Source organism: Capricornis sumatraensis, chromosome 8, assembly GCF_032405125.1.
Source record: "Capricornis sumatraensis isolate serow.1 chromosome 8, serow.2, whole genome shotgun sequence".
In the NCBI taxonomy this organism is placed as follows: domain Eukaryota; kingdom Metazoa; phylum Chordata; class Mammalia; order Artiodactyla; family Bovidae; genus Capricornis; species Capricornis sumatraensis.
Window position 1 is genome coordinate 98,395,969 of NC_091076.1, and position 21,198 is coordinate 98,417,166.

The 21,198-nt window shown below is 44.3% G+C and overlaps 1 protein-coding gene across 1 annotated transcript in view; it reads right to left on the bottom strand.

Annotated features, from left to right (window-relative positions):
• Positions 1-21,198, bottom strand: part of TEX2 (testis expressed 2) — a 110,693-nt gene that overhangs the window by 48,900 nt on the left and 40,595 nt on the right. Inside the window, exon 2 of the mRNA XM_068976833.1 lies at positions 17,604-19,260. Coding sequence (XP_068832934.1) covers positions 17,604-19,235 — 1,632 coding nt within the window. The 5' untranslated portion in view covers positions 19,236-19,260. The remainder of the gene's footprint in view (positions 1-17,603; positions 19,261-21,198) is intronic.

Below are 21,198 nucleotides of genomic sequence, written 5' to 3' on the forward strand. Positions count from 1 at the left end.
TTTGTAGTATTTCTCTGTTATTCTTTTAATTACTATAGAGTCTGAAGTGATGCTCTCTCCTTCAGTCCTGATACAGATAATTCCTTTCTAATATAATCATTTAATACTATTAATTTCTCTCTAAGCACTGTCAGCTCTAATTCTGGATTTGCTATATTTTCAATTTCATTCAATTAAAAATATTTTCTACTTTCCCTTGTGACTATCTTTGGACACATGGCTAATCAGAAGTATGTTGTTAATTTCCAAATATCTGGGAATTTCTCAGAAATTTTTCTATTATTGATTTCTAGTTTTTTTCCATTAGAATCAGAGAATGTGCTTTGTGTAATTTCAGTTCTTTTAAACTTGTTAAGGTTTGTTTTATGATAGAATATTTTCTATCTGGGGACTGGTTCATGGACACTATAAAAAATATGCTTTCTGCTATTGTTGGGTAGAGTTTTCTATAAGTGTATTGATTTGTCTTTTCAAACACAAACCTTCTTCACTAAAGATATCTTAACATATGATCCATACTTTTCTTTTTTATCCAATTTGGTTGCAGAAAATACTTTCTTACACATAAGAAATACTTTCTTACATATAATACTTTCTTACGCTTAAATTCCTAAAGGCAACTAGATTAATAGAAAAGTTGAAGCAGATCTGATTTTTCTGGGCTGCTTCAGAGCCATGCTCAAGGCCAGGTTATGTTTATTTGTTATGTTACTAAAACCAAGAAGAATCCACGGGAGGAGGGAAGGATGGGCTGGTGCTTAAGGTCTAATGGTCAAGGAAGGACTAGGAAACTAAAATGGCGACTTGCTATCAGTGTCATTTATGAGCCGTTTGGCCACATGGTCCTCACCTGGGATTGCTTTTTCTTAAGTACTGAATTCATTACAATATTGCTTCTGTTTTAAGTTTTGGTTTTTTTGGCCATGAGGCATGAGGAACTAAGCTCCCGGACCAGGGATCAAGCCCGCACCCCCCTGCACTAGAAGGCGAGTCTTAAGCACTGGACTGCCAGGGAAGTCCCTGATCATCGTAATTTGATATACAAACATTTTTGCAATAATATCTCCATATAAACAGAGAAGGAAAAGGCAACCCACCCCAGTATTCTTGCCTTGAGAATCCTATGGACAGAACAGTCCATAGGGTCACAGAGACTCAGACACAACTGAGTGACTAACACACCTATCTCCATATAAAAGACTTTTTATTAGTTTCTGGTTATGTAAGATTATACTAGACATATAAAAGGCCAACAGCATGAACATGGTTCTGAAATTTTTAATAAAAGCCCCAGCCTTATAGTTACCATCCAGTTAGTTACCAGACCAAAAGTATGAAAGGAAAAAAGACAAGCATTATACTGTGAAGTTATCTCAAATATAGGACAGTCTCTGAGAAAGAGTGTAAAGAATTTTCCCTTTTTGAAACTCCTAAGTCTAAACAGGCTATTTATGAATAAGAGAAATTTAAGAATAAAAGATTTGATTGTTTTTCTCCAATTGGGCTTACCTGGTGGCTCAGCTGATAAAGAATCTGCCTGCAATGCAAGAGACCTGGGTTCGACCCCTGGGTTGGGAAGATCCCCTAGAGAAGGGAAAGGCTACCCATTCCAGTATTCTGGCCTGGAGAATTTCATGGACTATATAGTCCATGGTGTTGTAAAGGGTCAGACACAACTGAGCGACTTTCACTTTCTCTCCAATTGCTTTCATTTCTTCTTTCCTAAGTCAGAAAATTATCCAGGGAAGCACTCACTATCTAATGGAAATACAACGTGAGCCATAAACGCGCATCATGGAAACATGTAATTTTAAACTGGCTAGTAGGCACACCAAAAGAGAAAAAAGCAGGCGAAATTAATTTTAACAATCTATTTTACTAACCCAACATAACCAATTATCATTTCTTTTTAAAATATTTATTTATTTGGTCTCAGTTTCGTCACATGGTATCTTCCTTGCATCACGTGAGATCCGTGATCAGGGATTGAACTGGGGCTCCTAGCATTGGGAGTGTGGAGTCTTAGCCACTGGACCATCAGGGAAGCCCCCAAATGATCATTTCAACATGTAATAAATATTAAAAATTATTTTAAAAGGCTTTTGTTTGTACTAAGAGAACTCTAGTAAATACTGTACTAAACATTCTTTGTTTTGTATTAAGTCTTCAAAATCCAGTGTGTATTTTACACTTCGAGAACATCTCAGTTCAGAATAGCTACAGTTCAGTGCTCAGTGGCCACACATGGCGGGTGGCTACTCTATTAGACAGCCCAGGCCCAGTTCTGGGGTTCCAGCTTTTTAAACCTAGGCGCTGGGCTCAACCAGAATGGTCAAAACCCTCCTCTTTCCGCTTACGGATACTTCCATACATGCAGGTTTATGCTGTATGTTAGTAGGTGCTTTACATTATTAAATGAGAAGATACTCTTAAGTCATCTCCAGATGAACCATGCTATTTTAGAAATTCAAAACCCCTTTAAAAAGCTAACATCAAATACTAAAAACTCAGGAATAAAAACAAAAGTAATCTAGCTAACAGGCTAAAGTGTTTAAAAGCTCATGAAGTTCTATAAGACCATTAAAAGATACTCAACTTGTGAACAAACTTACGTAACATTTTTAACTTATTCCTTTGACTTTTAGTAGGAAAGATAAGACACAGGCATGCTCACAGGCTTGCTCAGGCGAAGAGCCACCACTCTGCACTACCCTAACAAACAGCTGCTCAGTCTCTGCTCCTTCTTCTTCTATTTGGTTAATGAGAGCAACCGTGTTTCCAGGTGCTTCGGGGACTGGTTTTGGCCACAAAGCCAGGCTTCTGATGCAGCCGCTTGAGCCTCCACTTGAGGCTCTACAGAGTTCCCCTGGGCCACGGCCTGTGTCGCCCATGTGGCCACAGCTCTCAGGGGAGACGTGGTTGTCCTTCGCTGATGGCTCTGACAGGGACAGACCACCCTCCGCCACCCGCCAAGCTGCAGGAACACTGGAACAGCCTGATTCTGAGGAATGTGGGGCAGTTTCAAGTCCCCAAAGCCACAGGACTCTGTCCACCCCACTAGAAGGGATGTCAGGGAGAGGCAGGGGGAGGCCCAGGGAGAGAGTCCAGGAGACGCTTACCCAAAGCGGAGGGGCTGCCAACTCCCTCTTCCAGTTAGGACTGGGGCGGGCCTGACCCTCCTTCTCCCAACCCCCATCCTTTCACAATCACCCGAGGCTGTGCTCCAAGTACAAAGGCACCTGTGGTTTCTCCTTCTCTTTTATCTTCATATTTCCTCCTTCCGGCACTACCATTCTCTTCGTGTTAAAAATATATCGGAGGTTAAGGTCCACAGCTGCCAAAACCGAATAAATACAACCCACAAATCAGGATTTGAACTGCATGTCTGCTGTGAATGATCGTTTGTTAGCTTCAGTGAGTCTGGGTCCTTGATTTTACTTGATGTTATGAAAGCTGCTGGTCCAAACACAGGCATGGAAACCAACTCACATCCATCAGCAGAACCACTAAGTGTGACACAGTTAGGTTCTGATCCTGGATTGATCACTGACTGCCTGGCTAGAGGATGCTTAGCCTCAGACCCTCAGCTTCTCACCTGTAAAAGGGTCTGGCATATCTTCCTGGCTTCATGCCTCCCTTGTCCCCACCTCCCACTAGGCTCATGCCAGAATGACTTTCTCCACACTAACAGTACTTAATTTTTTAAAAAATATATATTCAAAAATATATATATATATATATATATTCATTTTTAAAATATTTATTTATTTAGCTGTGCCAGGTCTTAGTCGTGGCATTTGAGATCTACAGCTGGGGCATGTGGGATCTAGTTCCCCGACCAGGAATTGAACTCAGGCCCCCTGCACTAGGAGCTTGGAGTCTGAGCCAATGGATCACCAGCCAAGTCCCAACAGTACTTTACTGAGGTACAGTCCGCATGTAGAAAAGGAACAAATCATACACATATGATGTTTAAAAGGCTAATATTAGTATTCATTATAAAAGCTGGCATTTCAGTTCACATTATGATCCTGGCCTTCCCATGAATTATCTCCTTCTGCCAATTCCCTAAGAATTTGCAGGTAAGGAAAGGGTGAGGCAGGTTAAGTGAGTTGCTTAGACAGTGGGTTTTTCTTTTTTTTAAAGCGGTCTGTGGAGTGGCAAATCTGGGACTTAAACCAAGTCTGTCTGCCTTTGAGGTCTGGGCTCCTAACCCATCTCCACGGCACAACCCCACCTTCAGCCTGGCTAACATCTGCCCGACCCCTGGATCATGGAAAAAATATCACTTTTCCCAGAGAGCTTCCCAGATTCCCTAAACTCTGTTCTTTGTTACCTTTATCCTTCATTCACTACTGCCTGGTTTACTTAACTAAAGTCTCCACAAGACAATCACAGTTAACAAACGTTTGTCGACTGACTGCATAAATGCAGCCTAATTCAGAGGGTGGCTATGAGCACTGAATAAAATCTGTAAAGCACAAGTAAGCAGGACAGGTTGGTGTGCCCGTCATAGCCTGTAGGCACAGTTGTGGCTGCTCAGGTGGAGAGAAGCAAAGGAATGAGCTGAGATCCTACTAAGCGCAGGGGCTGCAGGGTCTACTTTGAAGTAGAAGACTTGGTCACTGTTAGCCACTTCCCTGGTGGCTCAGATGGTAAAGATTCTGCCTGCAACGCAGGAGACCCGGGTTTGATCCCTGGGTCAGGAAGATCCCCTGGAGAAGGGAATGGCAACCCACTGCAGTATTCTTGTGTGGAGAATTCCACAGACAGAGGAGCCTGGAGGGCTACAGTCCATGGGGTTGCGAAGAGTCGGACACGACTGAGCACCTAACACTTTCTAATACTTATTAGAGAAAGCAGTGCTGTGACTGGAGCCCAGATGTCCCCACTCCCATGGAGGGCTCTCTGGAACACCACAAGCTTTGATAGGAAACCCCAAGAGAATCACATGAGCTGCTACTTGATCCACACTGTCAGGCATCCAGGATGCAGACTGGCCGTTGGGAGGCCCGGGTCAACAGGTGGCCGGGCACTATCACTCTCCTCTTCCCTGTTCTGCCCCTGAACGCACTCCTACTAACCTGAATCCAGGCTGCCCATGCAGAAAGCAGTTACCCAGTACAAACTCCGACTGCTGCTTTCGTGTGTGTGGCATATAGGATCTTAGTTCCCTGACCAGGGATTAAACCTACACCCACTTATAGTGGAAGCTCAGAGTCTTAACCATTGGACCACCAGAAAAGTCCCAAAATATGATATTTTTTTCTTTTTTTAATTTTTACTTTTTTTGGCCTCACCGTGTGGCATGTGGGATCTTAGTTCCCTGACCAAAGATTGAAACTGCATCCCCTGTAATGGACATATGGAGTCTTAACCACTGCACCACCAGAAGTCCCAAGACTGCCTTCTGATACCAGCAATCAGCTAACTTTTTCCTGGGGCCTGACCTACTCCCTGGATGAAGCTATATACATAGACTTTCCAGACCAAAGCTGCCAAATATCCAATCTCATGAGCAGCACAGCAATTCCAGGGCCTTCATCATGTTCCCCATATAGTGACCAACTGTCTGCTGCTCAGCTCTTCTAAAGTTCTGAACCCTGAACTGCTTACCAAGTAAGATCTTTCTCCAACTTTGTTTTGTTATGGGACACGGGGGTGGGAATAAAGGGAAACAGATACAGTTAGTAACTCATTCCATTTCAACAGCTCAACTAAAGAACTTCTCAGTGGAGAAGGAAATGGCAACCCACTCCAGTATGCTTGCCTAGAGAATCCTGTGGACAGCGGAGCCTGCTGGGCTGCTGTCTGTGGGGCCACAAGGAGTCGGACATGACTGAAGCGACTTACCATGCATGCATGCAAAGAACTCAGAGACACTCCCAACCCACACTAGAGAGTCTTAGACAAGCCTTGTTTTTTTCTGACGCTGGCAGTGTCAGCATGGAGACACAGGGCTGGCCGCTGGGGGGGACAATGACTACAGTCAGCTGGTCTGCAGCTGTATGGCCCACAGACTAGTCCTGTGATCCCAGTTGTAAAAGGTCAGGGGTTTCTCTTCAACTCTCTGCTGGATTCATAAGCTGTGACTGGCTGCAAGTACAAACCACAATCTATAAAGGGGCTCATTTAATACTTGAGAAGATTAAAAGCTACAATTAACCTTTTGCAAAATAATAAACTCTGGAAGAACTACTACTGTGCTCACTTTCAGTTACAGCGCCAATCAGGAGGTCAAGGCCAGTGCTCTCTTCGTCAGCTTGATGTTGAGCTGACCAGAGAAATGCACCAGAGCTTTGGCCTGAAGAAGCAATGGGGATTTCTGTCTTCAGTGTGTGGAGTGCCTGGGCCAACATCCCGCTGTCACACAGCTGTGCTGGCCGCAAGGCTGCCTGCCCCTGAGTCATTCCTTCATCTTGCCTTTCAGAGAAGGAGCAAACCCTAAACATAAGAACAGAGCCAGGACCGGAGGTCCCTGCCGCTGAAATCATCTCTGAAGCACACAAAAATGTGGCTATTTTTCTTTAGTCCCCCAGACTAAAACATAAGCAGGATTTTCACTTTGCCAGGCTCCAACCCTTTTCGATGTATTAATGGTTTACAACCAGAGTCATCAGTTAAAACGGAATATCATAGATCATGGACTTAGAGAATATGGCAGGAACAGTCTGCTAAACTTTAGATGCTAATCTGATTTTACCCACAAAAGACGGATAGACCTACTATGGACACAGAACTCACACTATGAATGACAGGCTCAAGCAAAAAAACATTCAAAATAAATGCTGCTTGAAGACACTAACTTAAAAAAAATTAAAAGTCCATTAAGGGAGGAAAGCACCAGCATCAATACTGTCCGCATCCTCTGATTGCTGGCTTCAAGGTCACTTTCAAGGCAGTGTCACCAGACGCACTGGAGTCAGGGTTAAAGCCACAGTCTCAGCCTGGGAGAATGGCTGTCACCCTAGTTTTTCCTATCTTTTGGGGCAGCTTGCAAATTCAGGTATCTGCACTGGCAGACAGGGCTACAGGTAGGAGATAACAACCATGTACATTAGAAAAATAACACTGAATATCAGATGAACCAATGAAATAATCAAGGTCTGATTTATGTCAATACACAATAAACATTAAGTCATATTAACAAGTGTTGAAATTATAAAACAGATTAGCAAGCAAATAAATTAGTAAATCAGCTTTAGCTCACACATCCTATCAGTTAAATTTTTTTGAGAATACTCACAGTATATACATTTACTTGTAAACTATCAATACATACATGTTCTAATACAACTTTTATAAAATACAGCTTTTATAAAAATTAAAATCAGCAATAAAGAGCAAAAAATGAAATATTTAATAATTAGCCTTTTTACTAACTTAGTTATTGCTTTCTAACAGCTTTGTACTATCTTCAGGTGACACATCAAGGCTCAATATATACACTTTAGGGTGAGGCTCACTGTTAATGATAATGGATGTAAATCCATATTTCAAACAGTCTTCTTGGTAATTTCCAAGGATATTGACCAAAGGTCAACAAGTGGCCATTTGCACGTTAAATATTAGGAAAGCTTATTTACTTTATTACAGATAAAGAATAAAAATACATATGCAAATAGAAACTGTAATATTTTCTTCTTGGACTGTGTCTTCAGCAACATATTTTGGAGAATACTGAATGCAGAGACAGAATGAAACAGAGTTCACAGGGGCCACTGGGGCACCAAGAGGCCAGCATGCTCATATGCTGGGGCTAGCCTGCCTATAATCTCTTGCTTTTGGGGGGAATGGCAAAAAGCTAGCTCTTAAAGGCTAATTATTGCACAGTAAGAGCAATCTTCGATGGGTTTTGTATCTTCCTTTACGTGACACATAAAATTTGGACAGGAAAATATGTCTAGCATTGATATTTTTTCATGGTTAACATCTTTGCTGTTGCTAAGTTGCGTCAGTCACCTCTTAGCGACCCCATGGACTGTAGCCCACCAGGCTCCTCCGTCCCTGGGATTCTCCAGGCAAGAACACTGGAGTGGGGTGCCATTTCCTTCTCCAATGCATGAAAGTGAAAAGTGAGAGTGAAGTCGCTCAGTCGCGTCCGACTCTCAGCGACCCCATGGACTGTAGCCCACCAGGCTCCTCCATCCGTGGGATTCTCCAGGCAAGAGTACTGGAGTGGGGTACCATTGCAACCTTACTCTTCTAAAAAATAAAAAAAGGCATGATTTGAGAAACCTCAGACTCATAATGCCCATGCCTCTCTGCTCATTCCTAGATGACACCTGGAACAAAACCATAAAGGATGGTCCGCCAGTACCGAGCAGGAATTCAGGATGCATTTTCCCAAGTAAGTAATGCTACAAACTGTAGTTACATGTAGGTGGACCAGAATTATGGTTTAGCCATGCCATAAGTTAATAGGTGAAAAGGAAAACTGGCAGAATGTTGATAATTATTGACGCTGAGTGTTGGATTCAGGGGGATCCATTATACTTTTCCCTCTACTTTTGAGTATACTTGAAATTTCCTACAATAAGACATTAAGAAGATGAAAAAAAAATCATTCCAGGGTAGCCTGACATCCTTGCCACTGTTCCTATGCAATCAAGAGGCATTTTCCACACAGCTTCTCCAACCAACTCAAAACACGGGGTAAGTGAGACAGTCTGCACTGAGACACCTCACCTGACCAACTCTCCTAGCAACAAGGGCACTGGGAAATAGCCGTGATTATAAAAGCCAGACAGAAAAATGTAAGTGACATATTTCAGGGGCAGGGTATTTTCAGTTAGGTACAATGTGGAAAAAATAATTTTTTTTTTTTAATTTCTTGTACTCATTGTACTGAGAATTCCAAGAGACCAACCAAGAGCAACCTTTTCTGGCTGTATGCAACGAGTGAGTCTCTTTCGGCTGAATGTAATGACGTTGTTTTTGCCGTAAGGTTTGCTCACTCTAATTTCTTAAAAGAAAGAATTGCATGAAATTGAGATTAAAGTTACAAGTTAGAATTTCTTCCCAAAATTGATAATGTTCTCCCTACAAAAGTATTCTTTTTTATGTCAAAATCACAGCCTGTATTTAGGGAACACAATTATAAAAACCTATCCCTCTTAATAGAATTGATGCTTTTGAACTCTGGTATTGGAGAAGACTGCAGAGTCCCCTGGACTGCAAGGAGATCAAACCAGTCAATCCTAAAAGAAATCAATCCTAAATATTCACTGGAAGGACTGATGCTGAAGCTCCAACACTTCGGCCACCTGATGAGAAGCAGCAGCTCATTGGAAAAGACCCTGATGCTGGGAAAGATCGAAGGCAAAAGGAGAAGGGGACAACAGAGGATGAGATGGTTGGATGGCATCACTGACTCAACGGACATGTGTTTGAGCAGACTCTGGGAGACAGTGAAAGACAGGGATGCCTGGTGTGTGCAATCCATAGAGTTGCAAAGAGTCAGACACAACTTAGCGACTGAACAGCAACATACCTCTTATTAAATATCTAAATGTGACAATATCTAAATGTGACATGACCCAAGGAAAAAAGGTTCTCCAAAATTAATGTGTGAATTTGGCAATGGTGTAAATGTAGTATTAGTCAACCTATAGGCCATATCTTTCTAAAACAGGTCATCACTATGGAAACCAACACCCTACTGCTGGGTTCTGCAGGTGGTTTATAAGTCTGAGGTAAAGACTTTACTCATGAATATAATTTACAATTACATGAGTCATACACTCAGACATAAACCCAGAGCCTTTCAAAATCTTTAGGAAGCATCTCATCGTGGACATGTGGAAACTCTGTGTGCAAGAATGTCACTGAATATAATCGTGCCTAAGCAACCGAGGGTTCTAAGACCCCCGCAGACAACAAAATCCATAGATGCTCAAGTCCCCTGATATAAATGGTGTGGTATTTGCATGTAACCTATGCACATCCTCCTCAGAAACTTTTTAAAAACTTAATCAATTAATTGAGCTGAACTGGGTCTTAGTTGCAGCATGCAGGATTTTTTTTTTTTAGTTGCAGTATGTGGGCTTTAGATCCCTGATCGGGGATCAAACCCAGGCCCCCTGCCTTGGCAGCATGGAGTCTTAGCCACTGGATCATCTTACCTAAAATAGTGCTAACGATACGTCAATAGTTGGAAATACAATGTAAATAGTTGCTGGCATGTGGGTTGCCCGCATGCAGCAAATTCAAGCTTTGCTTTTTGAAACTTTCTGGAATTGTATTCAGATAGTTTTGATCCACAGTTGGTAGAGTATGCAGGTGGGGAACCTGAGGCTATGGAGTCTGACTCTACACTCTTGGTCATGAGACAAATACAATCTTGGAGAAGAAAGAGCATCCAACGTGCTTAAGAACACTCAGCGAGGCAAACATCCCAAGTGCGAATATGAGATGCCTCATTCTCTCGTTCTTTCCCAGGGCCCCTGGTTCAGGGTATCTAGCTAGTCACACAAAGTAAAACTCCTGGAGGGTTACTGCCTAGGGGTGTCGCCCACAATGATGCCCTTGGACTCAGTGGCACGCACAAGGCCCCACCTGGAGCTAACTTACCCAGCCCTCCATGCTTGTAAGTCCCATTAGCTTCTCCTAACATTTGGGTCTTCCTCGGCTTTCATGTGCTCACATGTCACTTTGTTTTATTTTATTCGGCTGTGCTGGCTCTTAGCTGCAGGTGGCATCTTTAGCTGCGGCATGCAAGATCTTTTAGCTGCAGCATGCGAACTCTTAGTTGCGGTATGTGGGACCTAGTTACCTGACCAGGAATCGAACCCAAGCCCCCTGCATTGGGAGCGTGGACTCCTAGCCACTGGACCAACAGGGAGGTCCCCCACATGTCACTTTATTATGAATGCAGGTAGCAACTTTTTCCTCCTATTCTCTGCTCCATATCAGCTGTGAATTCCCATCATTAAGAACAAGCAGGCCTTGGAGAAGGTTCTGAGAATTATCCTGTGTACATTGTGACAGTTCTGTCGCCACTGCTTCTGGTCTAGACAGCAAAGCTGCTGACTGGCGGGGCTTGGGGTGGGTGGTGGCAGAGTATCATGAGGTCTAACCCCACAACAGTCTCTGAGAACAGCTACAGCTTGGTTGTAAAGTAGTCTTTTTGGCTCGCCATCCCACATACTCATCACTGCTGCAGTGTCGTTTTTAAATACAAATGCCTGCAGTGTGGCTGGAATAATAAAACCACCTGGATAAAGTACAGAAAAGCTTTACTTTTCTCCTCCCTTTCCTTGTCATGTGATGGCACATCAAAGAAAAACTGCAGTGTTCCTTGAATTGTTTATGAAGCCAATAAAGAAACCAGGCTCTCAGTCCAGGCTGCAAGGACTTCCTGGGCCCATCGATGAGAACTTCTGTGGGTCAGAGGTTTAAAACCACACTGGCTCCTCAAACAGTCCCGAGCACCAAGCTTCCTGCCTGACGGGTTTGGGGGCTTCCAGATGAAGAGCAGGCAGTCTGCAGATCAAGGGGCTGGGCCTCTGTACTAGCACATTGTATCACAGAATGATGTTTTATAGTCTCCTGTCTTACCGAATGCTTAAAAAATGTTCCATACCTGCCCTCAAGAACTGCATCATGTCCTTTATAAAAACTAACTAAATAGCATCAGATGCACAGGAAACAAACCCGCTGATGAATCCCCTACACAAGCCATTTTTCAAAAAGTGACTCTTTCAACTCCCACTAGAAACAGGTTCACAGAACTGCTTTATAAAGAAACCAAGGCCCGTCTTCTGCACCACTTTAAAAGCCACACATCTGGAGGCGGAGTGGAAACCGAGAGCACGCCACCATCCCCATCTCCCCAACGCTCGACTTGGCATGCATTCCTCATTCCTTACTCCCCTTGCACTCGCCGTATGAGCACTGGTAAGAGGAGAGCAGGCTTGCCGCCAGGCGATTTCTAAGCAGCAAACACCAAGTTTCAAGCCCTGTCAAAGATGGACCATCCTGGCTTTTCCAACGCTGAGGAAAAAGAAAAAAACTCTCTGTAAGCTGTACTTTTTATTGTAATTATTTTTTATCTTCTTGAAAGATCACTCTTATCAAATCTCTTTTAAAAAATACGTATTTGGCTGTGCCAGGTCTTAGTTGCCACATGTGGGAATGTAGGATCTAGCTCCCTGACCAGGGATCAAACCTGGGTCCCCTGCACTGGAAGCATGGAGTCTTAGCCACTGGACCATCAGGTAAGTCCCTCAAATCTTTTAAATTTATTTTTAATTGGAGGATAATTGCTTTACAATATTGTGCTGGTTTCTGCCATATATCAACATGAATCAGCCCCCGCAAAGCTTGACTAAACATTTTTCCCAAAAAATGCAAGTGTCAGGGATTTTTTAAAAAAGCAACTTCCTAGGGAGATGACAGGGTCAATATTAACTTACTGCCCACATTTTCAGATTAAAACCTCATTCATTCATCCATGCATCCTTCCATCCATCCATCCACCCAACAATTACTTAACATGTGTCTAGTACATGTCAGGGGCTGAGGACACAGTGATGAACAAGATGGCCACGGCCTGTGCGTTCATGAAGATTATGGTGTCCTGGGGAAGACAGACAGTAAACAGACAACTATAGCTCTGGTAAGTTCTATGAAAGTGAGGTAGAGAAGGCTAGCTGTGACTTCAAAATTTAGGTATCTCTTTCCATAGTGGGAAGGGGCTTCCCTGGTGGCTCAGAATGTAAAGAATCTGTACTACAAGAGACCCAGGTTCCATTTCTGGGTTGAGAAGATCCCCTGAAGAAAGAAATGGCAACCAACTCCAGTATTCTTGCCTGGAGAATTCCATGAACAGAGAAGCCTGGTGCGCTACAGTCCATATAGTCCACAGGGTCACAATGAGCTGGACACGACTCAGCGACTAACACTTTCACCCTTTCCGTAGAACCACTGCAGAGAAGAAGCTGCCCCATGGAGTCCTAGATTTCCCAGGGCCTCTGGCATTGTGGAGGGCCTGTGGGACTAGCTCACCCCAGTGGAACTAGCTCACCCCAGCGGAACGTGAATGGAAGTGATGTGTGTCGCGTCTGGGTCCAGGCATTTAAGGAGGTATACCTTCTCTTTGCTTTCTCTTTCCCCTTCTGCCAGCTGGATGCAAGGAACTCTAATAACTTAGGGCGGGGGTCAGCAACCTGGGCCCAAGGCCTGTTTCTAAGAAGTTTTCTTGGAACACAGCCACACTCATTCATTTACATATGGCCTACAGCTCCTTTTCTGCTACAATGAGGAGCTAAGTGGGTTGCAACAGGAACAGAGCCAAAAGTCTAAAATATTTACTCTGTGTGTGTGTGTGCTCAGGCATGTCCAACTCTTTGCAACCCCATGGACTGTGGCCTCCCAGGCTCCTCTGTCAGTGGGATTTTCCAGGCAAGAATACTGGAGTGGGTTGCCATTTCCTCCTCCGGGGGATCTTCCCAACCCAAGGATCTCTTACGTCTACTTGATTGGCAGGTGGATTCTTAACCACTGCGCCACCTGGCGTTGGGGTAAATATCTACTATTTAGCTCTTTAAGAAGTTTGCCGAGCCACAGGATGGAAGGAACTTGGGCTCCTAACCAACATGGGCCCCCATCCACCGCCAGGAACACCCACACTGGACTGTTAAGAAGGCAAGGAGCAGACTTCTAATTTGTTACAACAGCAAATGTTATCCTACCTCATTCAGAAAGCACAATGTCCAATGAGAAAATGGAACAGAGGATAGATGCTCAAAGTTAGGCTCTATTATACTATCCTTTTCTTATCACGACATTGTGCCCTAAATTTAATGTCAACACGGCTGAATGTTTTAAAGTGTCTCTTTTGTTCCTATTTGGCTGCGTCAGGTCTTAGTTGTGACACACAGGAAATTCCTTCCTGCAGGATCTTTCATTATGGCATGCAGGTTTAGTTCCTCCTTGGCATGTGGGACCTTAGTTCTCAGACCAGGGATTGAACCCTTGTCCTCTGCCTTGCAAGGTGGATTCTTAACCACTGGACCACCAGGGATGTCCCTAAAGCGTCATCTTTTTAAAATGCTTCCCCAGATTGTGATTTCCTACTCAGTAAAACTAATCAAGCCCAAAGCGCAGTTGCATTTGAAATCTTCCAACTTGCAACACACATCCTACCCTTCCAATTCTTGGTAGCGGCCCCTTTAAAAATAGAGAACGTATTTAGCCAGATGTCTAAAAACAGCCCTGTGCACCAAACAAAAGACCTCAAGCTACAACGTACAATTTTCTTGAATTACAGGTGTCAATCCATGATAGCACTGAAGTATTTGTTCTCTGCAAGGAAAATCCAAATATATTTATCACAGGGACCAAGGGTAAAACACCTTCCTTAAAAAAAAAAAAAAATTCAGTCCTGCCTGGGCCCCCTGTGTGACTTTGGTGAGTAACTTACCCTCTCTGTGCATCCACATCCTCATGAGCACGTTACCTAACTGAAGAGGGCTGTGGTGAGGATTAAATGAGATGCTATACCCAACATTCAGCCAGGCCCCCTGTCGGTGCTCAGCTTCATAGTGCTGCCTTCACTGTTCCATTATCAGATCAAAGCAACCACACTGTGCCATAACTTTGGCATTTTCTGTGTAGTTAGTAAAGTCTTGACTAATTAGTAGAAAACTTAGTAAATTGCAGCCTCAGCACTAAAGATCGACGGATTAAAATTAAAATCTTCCCAAGACAATTAAGAGCTCAAATCAGTTTAAACGGAATACTGCAGTCGGTCATTAGGCACTGGAAGCAACGTAAGCAGCATTTTTCTTTGCTAAAGTTAGCACTAACTTACTTACAGGGCATGTAATTCAGGTAGACGCGGCACCACCCTTATGGAAAAAGCTTAGCCACCAAGCATAATGATCACTTTTGCTCCACTTCTTACATGAATGCTACACTTCAGTGTGTCACAGCCTCAAGACTGAGCACCAGCTTCTCTTAAAAAAGAAACACTCTCATAACATATTGCCATGTGAAAGGGGGAAAAAAAAGGTTGAACTGCAGAACACAGGCATACCTCATTTTACCGTGCTTTGCTTTAACTGAGCTTCACGGATGTTGTGTGTTTTACAAACTGATGGTTTGTGGCAGCCATGCGCTGTCAGCTGATGGCTGACATTTTTTCAGTAATAACTTTTTAAAAAATATATATTTTATGGAAGTACAGTAGGTTTACAAAGGTGGGGAGCAATGAAGTATTTTTATTTATTTGGCTGCGCAGGGTCTTAGTCACATGGGATCTTCAATCTTTGTGGCACCATGCGGCATCTTTAGTTCCGGCACTGCATATCTTTTTTGTTGTTGTGCCAACTCTTAGTTGCAGCATGAAGGATCTAGTTCCCTGACCAGGGATCAAACCTGGGCCTCCTGCTCTGGGAACATGGGAGTCTTTGCCACTGGACCACCAGGGAAGCCTCCTGAAGTATTTTTAAATTAAGGTGCATACACTGTTTCTTTAGACAGAATGCTATTGCACACTTTACAGACGACAGTATAGTGTAAATGGAACTTTTACATGCACTGGGAAACTGAAAATTCATCTGACTCCTTTATTGCAATATTTTGTTTTATTGTGGTGGCCTAGAACTGAACCCATAATATCTATGAGATGTCTGTATATGACCCCATTGAAACAAAAGAGTTCGTGTGTGATATATGTACTCATATTTGCAGAAATGTAGGAAAAAACAAGGATATATACCAAATATATATATATGTATATATTATATATTGTATTAACTATAATTCCCTCCCACTACTGTGATAAAGAATAATTTTTTCCTTAGGGTTTTCTTTGTATCTTTAAACATTGATCATGCATTTTTTTAAATAAGGGGAAAAGGTTATTAAATTAAAAAATAAAGCAGAACAAACAGTATTTTGCGCTCTGAGAGTTCTTCCCCTTGTTTTGCGGGGTTTTTGTTTTGCAGTAAATAGAGACCATGGTGCTCTTTTTTGGTGCACCCATTTAAACAGAGAGAAGGAAAAACCTGTTAAGAAAGAAACCAAACAAGTTTTGAATCATCAAAAAATCAGAAAATAACAAGTGTCAGCAAGGATGTGGAAAAACTGGAACCCTTGTGCACTACTGGTGAGAATGTAAAATGGTACAGCCACTGTAGAAAATAGTACGGCAGTTCCTCAAAAGATTAAAACTAGAATTACCATACAATCCAGCGATTTCACTTTTGGGTACATAAACCAAGGAATCAAAAGTAGGGTCTCAAACATCTCTTTGTACACCTACGATCATAGCAGCATTGCTCACAAGAGCAAAAATGTAGAAACAACCCAAGTGTCCATCAACAGATGAAGAAATAAGCAAAATGTGGTTAGCATATACATACAATAGCAGCCTTAAAAAAGAATAAAATTTTTCAATATGCTACAACATGGAAGAACCTTGTGGACGTTATTCTAAGTGAAACAAGCCAGTCGCAAAAAGACAAATACTGTGTGATTCCACTAATATGACATATTTAGAATATTAAAAAAAACAACCACCACCAAGGAAGTAGAATGGTGGTTACCAGGAGCTAGGCAATAGCCAGGAAAATAGGAGGTTACTGTTTAATGGGTTTAGAGTTTCCGTTTTAAAAGGTGAAAAGGATATGGAGGTACATGGTGATGATGGCTGTACACAATGTGAATGAATATTAAACATAATACTGCTGACCTGTACACTTAGAAATGGTTAAGATGGTAGATTTTGTTAGGTGTATTTTACTGAAATTAAAAAATATATATACAAAAAAAATGTATATGTGCTTAACTTATGACCTATATAAGCTACAGCTATGGTTTCAGTTGTGTATATTATGAAACATATAGAAGCACCAGAAACTTTTAAAATACGTGGAAATAAATACAAATGGAAGTTCTAATATTTTCTTTCCAACGAATTGCCTCAGGCACCCCTCGGGAGGTCCAAATCCTAAAATCCGACAGGCACAGAAAGGTAATGCCTCCTTCTCAAGCCCAGGCCCCACTGTGCACAGAGCAGCGTGCCGCAGCCCAATCCTGACATTAAAATCTGTCTTCTCTTCCTCCTTCCCTTCTCTTGCATTTCAGGAGTCTTTAACCCTGCTCCAGGTTCTCAAAAAATTTTTTTAATTATTTATTTATTTATCTGGCTGTGCCAAGTCTTCACTGTAATATACAGGATGTAATTCCCCAACCAGGAATCGAACCCAAGCACCCTGCATTGGGAGCACAGTCTTAACCGCTGGACCACCAGGGAAGCGCTACCCTCAAGAATATTTAATCCTAACAGACTCAGCTACCATGAATCCTCAGTAGGCAGCAAATGCCTGGCAAATTCAGAGAGAGATCGAAATGGAAACGAATGGAAATGCTACTGGAAAAGCTCCAGAGCCATGGAGATCCTTGAGAAGCTACCTGGTGAACTGGCAAAGCGGGAGCTAGAATGAGGTTTACCAAACAAGTCTTTTGGGTGCCTGGAGATTCCAAAGTTTTAGAAACACTGCTTGAGCAAACACTTGTGGAGACAGTGAACTGAAAGGATACAGTCAGATCTACAATGAGGCTGGCTGCCAGCCAGCAGCTGCAGAGAGGCTTACCTTCAGGATCTCAGGTTCTTTGATATCCAGAGACCTTGGGTTCCAGTGTTGTAGATGTTTATGTAATCTGTGATGTTTATGAGCACTTGGTGGTGTAAAAAACCAAATCAGGCAGACTGCAGTCATGAATCCAAGGCCAATGCCCAGAAAGAGTCCGCTCACGTAATGCGGGAGAGGGAGGATGAGGTACGCATAGACGCACAGGACAAAGCAGCCCAGCGTCTTGACGGGTAATTCCAGCTGCTGCGCGGCCGAGTCCACTTCGTGGTCACTCTCCAGAGCTGGGCCATTGTCTGCCAGCCCCTCTGGCTTGAGAGGACCTTCTGGGAGCTTCTCAGCTTTACTCTCCCCCTCCGGTTCCAGGTCAAAATCCTCAGTGTACAGTTCGCAAAACTCTTCGTCTTCTTTGCTCGCTAAGGCAGACAGAGAGCATTTCTCAAGAACCAGGGAGCCGGTCTTCGGGCCTCCCTCCTTCAGCCCGCTCCCCTGGGAGCTCCTCTGTTCCGCCTCTCTGGCAGGCTCCTCGGAGGACTGTGGGTGGTCGCTGCTGGGGACGCCGGGGTCGCTCCCCACGCCCTCCCCCTCGGAGTCACACTCCTCCTCTTTGATGCTGTAGTTGTTATTACTTTCCAAGTGACCGTTCAGGCTGGACAGATTGGAGAGCTCGGAAGCACTTGAAGATAAGGCTTTGGGCCTGTGGCTGCCACTTTCTTCCCCTATAATTTTACTGAAAAGCTGAAAAGGGTCATAGATGACTTCCGAGAGGCGTCGCTTAGTGTCTTCGATCTTGGCCTCCATTTCGGGCACTTTAAAAAAGGAGCGCGTGTCGGAAGGCGACGTCAGAGGGGAAGAGGGTGCAGTTTTGGAATCCCCACCTGTGTTCCGCGGCTGCGTGAACTGCTTGAACAGGTGTAAATTCAGCTTGGAGTCGGGGGGCCTGTAGGACACGGCGTCGGACTCCTGCCGGGACGTGTCGGTGGACAGAGACTTGACTAACGTCTTCATCAAGTGCCTGTGCCGGGGCGGGTGGGGGGACTCTTTTGGCTCCACCTCGGTCGACAGGGACTTCACGAGGCTCAGGAAGGGTTTGGCGCTGGAAAGCGTGGAGGACGAGGCGCTGGATGAGAGGATGGGCGACCGGGAAGGCGAGGACAGCGGGGAGGAAGAACTGGTTTTCTGCTCAGACAGGGAGGACACGCTGGGAGAGCTAGCTAAGGGCCCCGACGAGGACGAGCCCGGGGACAGAGCCGGTGGCACTGTACCGAATACTTGTGCGGCCGGAGCAGGGGGCTCCAGCAGCTTTACGGTGTTCTCGGAGACGGGCACCACGGCGGGGGACACGGACAGGCCATCCGCCAGGATGAGCTGGGCGCCGGCGGGGTCATGGCCACCCTCGGGTTCCAGGTAGAGGTCCTCCTTGGCTTCGAGCCCCGTTACAACGCTCTGGTCGTCCAGCCCCTCCTCCAGGAGCTCCCGGAACTCCTCCTCCTCTTCCTCCTCCTCCTCCCCAGACACCGAGAAGTGGATGGCGATAGTGTCTCGGGACACGGACCTCTGCACGTGCACTCTGGGGGCTGATGGTTTTGGCATCTCAAGGGTTTTCTCGGCATGGCGACCATTCAGACTTGTCATTGCCGGCTTCACAAGGGCTCAGGCTCTGTGAAAACAGCGAGAAAAACCAGAAGTCAGAAAGTGTTTTCTCCACGGGAGACGCTGTCCTGTGTGGACCAGAGTGCAGCTACGGCTCACTTCTAAATGGTGATTATGCTTTTACCTGGCAGATGGCCACCCTTTCTCACTTGAGCAGGTTTAATGGTTTAATTTTCATCAGATAAATTCCAGCGAGGCATTCTCTTTTATAAGCAAACTACCCACCCGTGTTATAAATGCCATACAACCTGTCTTCCTTCACAACATCTAAGTAATTGTTTCCTCCCTGTTAACTGGCCCATTTCTATCAGTAATTCTATACTGCAAGGCTTGAAACACCTGCACGACAGTTGTTACCAGCATTAGTTCAGAACTCCCACAGGATAAAATGCAGCATCCTGGCGATTTTGAGGATCTCGGAACAAAAACTTCACCAGTGGCTTTCCGGCTATAAAAAGCGAATCCTGGAGGGTTATGGCTTTCACTGCAATTTTCACAGCAATCCTAACAATTATTTGGCTTGCGTCTCCCACCAATGCTCATATAGCCTGCCACTGCAAATAAGTAGCAGAGTAACCAAGGGTGGCAAGGGACATCTGAAAACTCACTGCTGGGACCGGCTGGCTTATTTCCCAAGTGGTAGGTATCCTAAGGCCAGAGTATTTAGGCAGCCATGAAGACATGGCCATTTCTAAGACTTCAAGATAAAGCAAAGTTATATTTTCAGCTGAATCCAAGGGCAGGAAAATGAAGTCTCAATGCTGAAACCTACCACCAACTGAGAACTCTGCTAAGAGCTGGGGTGAGAGACACAGAGGCGACGTTGCTTAGTCGCTGTAGAGATAAGAGACACCCAAAAAGCTGGGCAGCAAAGCAAAAGAAGCCAAGCCTACCTGTGACACCCAGTGCATGGCACCGCCCCCCACTCCCCATTCACTTGAGGCCCACTTATAGAAAACCAGGCATCAAGACAGGTCCTACCAGAAGGAAATGAACGCCACCATCTGGAAAGCATGACTATCAGAGTAGCTGCGATGCACTTGAGGAGTGACCTCAGGCCTTCTGAGGAGGGTGAGCAGCATGGGAGGCAGGACACCTGCCTGCTCCTTTAAACTGGCGGCAGGCCATGGCAGGACAGGCCTGATTAGAAAGAAGGGACGAAGGCATGAAGATGAGCGTGGGCATGGTGTGTCCTCACACAGGGGTCTATTCTCCACGTCCAGGGCGGAGGGTGGGTGTTGGGGGTGAGGGCCGGCATGAGCGTGGCATCACGGAAGAGAGGAAAGGGCAGCCTTGGGGCCAGGAAACAAGGCTTCTGACACTTGATCCTTCTCCAGCTGACTTGGTGGGACCTTGAACGAGCCAGGACCTCTCTGGGTCTCAGAATCTTCATCTGTCAAATGAGGGACCAATGACTTTGAGACTTTCCAAATCTCAAACTCTTATGTTTATGTTTACAGGTGATTGTACACAACCCAATCTGATACTTACCCTGATATTCTGCCAGAGAGTCAACATTATGCTGCCTGCTCCTTTAATTTGAAGCACTCCTATATTTAAGTCTTCTACCAAACTTTCAGGTTCAAAATGCTAGTAGCTAAGACTATAAAACAAGAGAAAAAGTAAACCTGTGTTTGTTTGGAGGTGATGAGGGAGAAAAATCAGGCTGGGGAGGAAAGGGAGGGCAGGAAAAACTATTTCCTAGAAACAGGAAATAATCCAGTGATGGCAAGAACTACAGTTCAAGAGCCCGGTCACAACAAAGATACATGTCAAACTACCGATTGAGAAATTACTTTCATAAAACCTTTTTCAACAGAGTTTTGTCCAAGCTCCTTCATGATCCTCAGGCTCTCCTGTCTCCATTGGAGCCAAGAGAAAAGAATGATTTCTATTGATCAGACAAAACAGTCAAATCCAGGAGCTGGCAGTAAGCTAGAAAGAC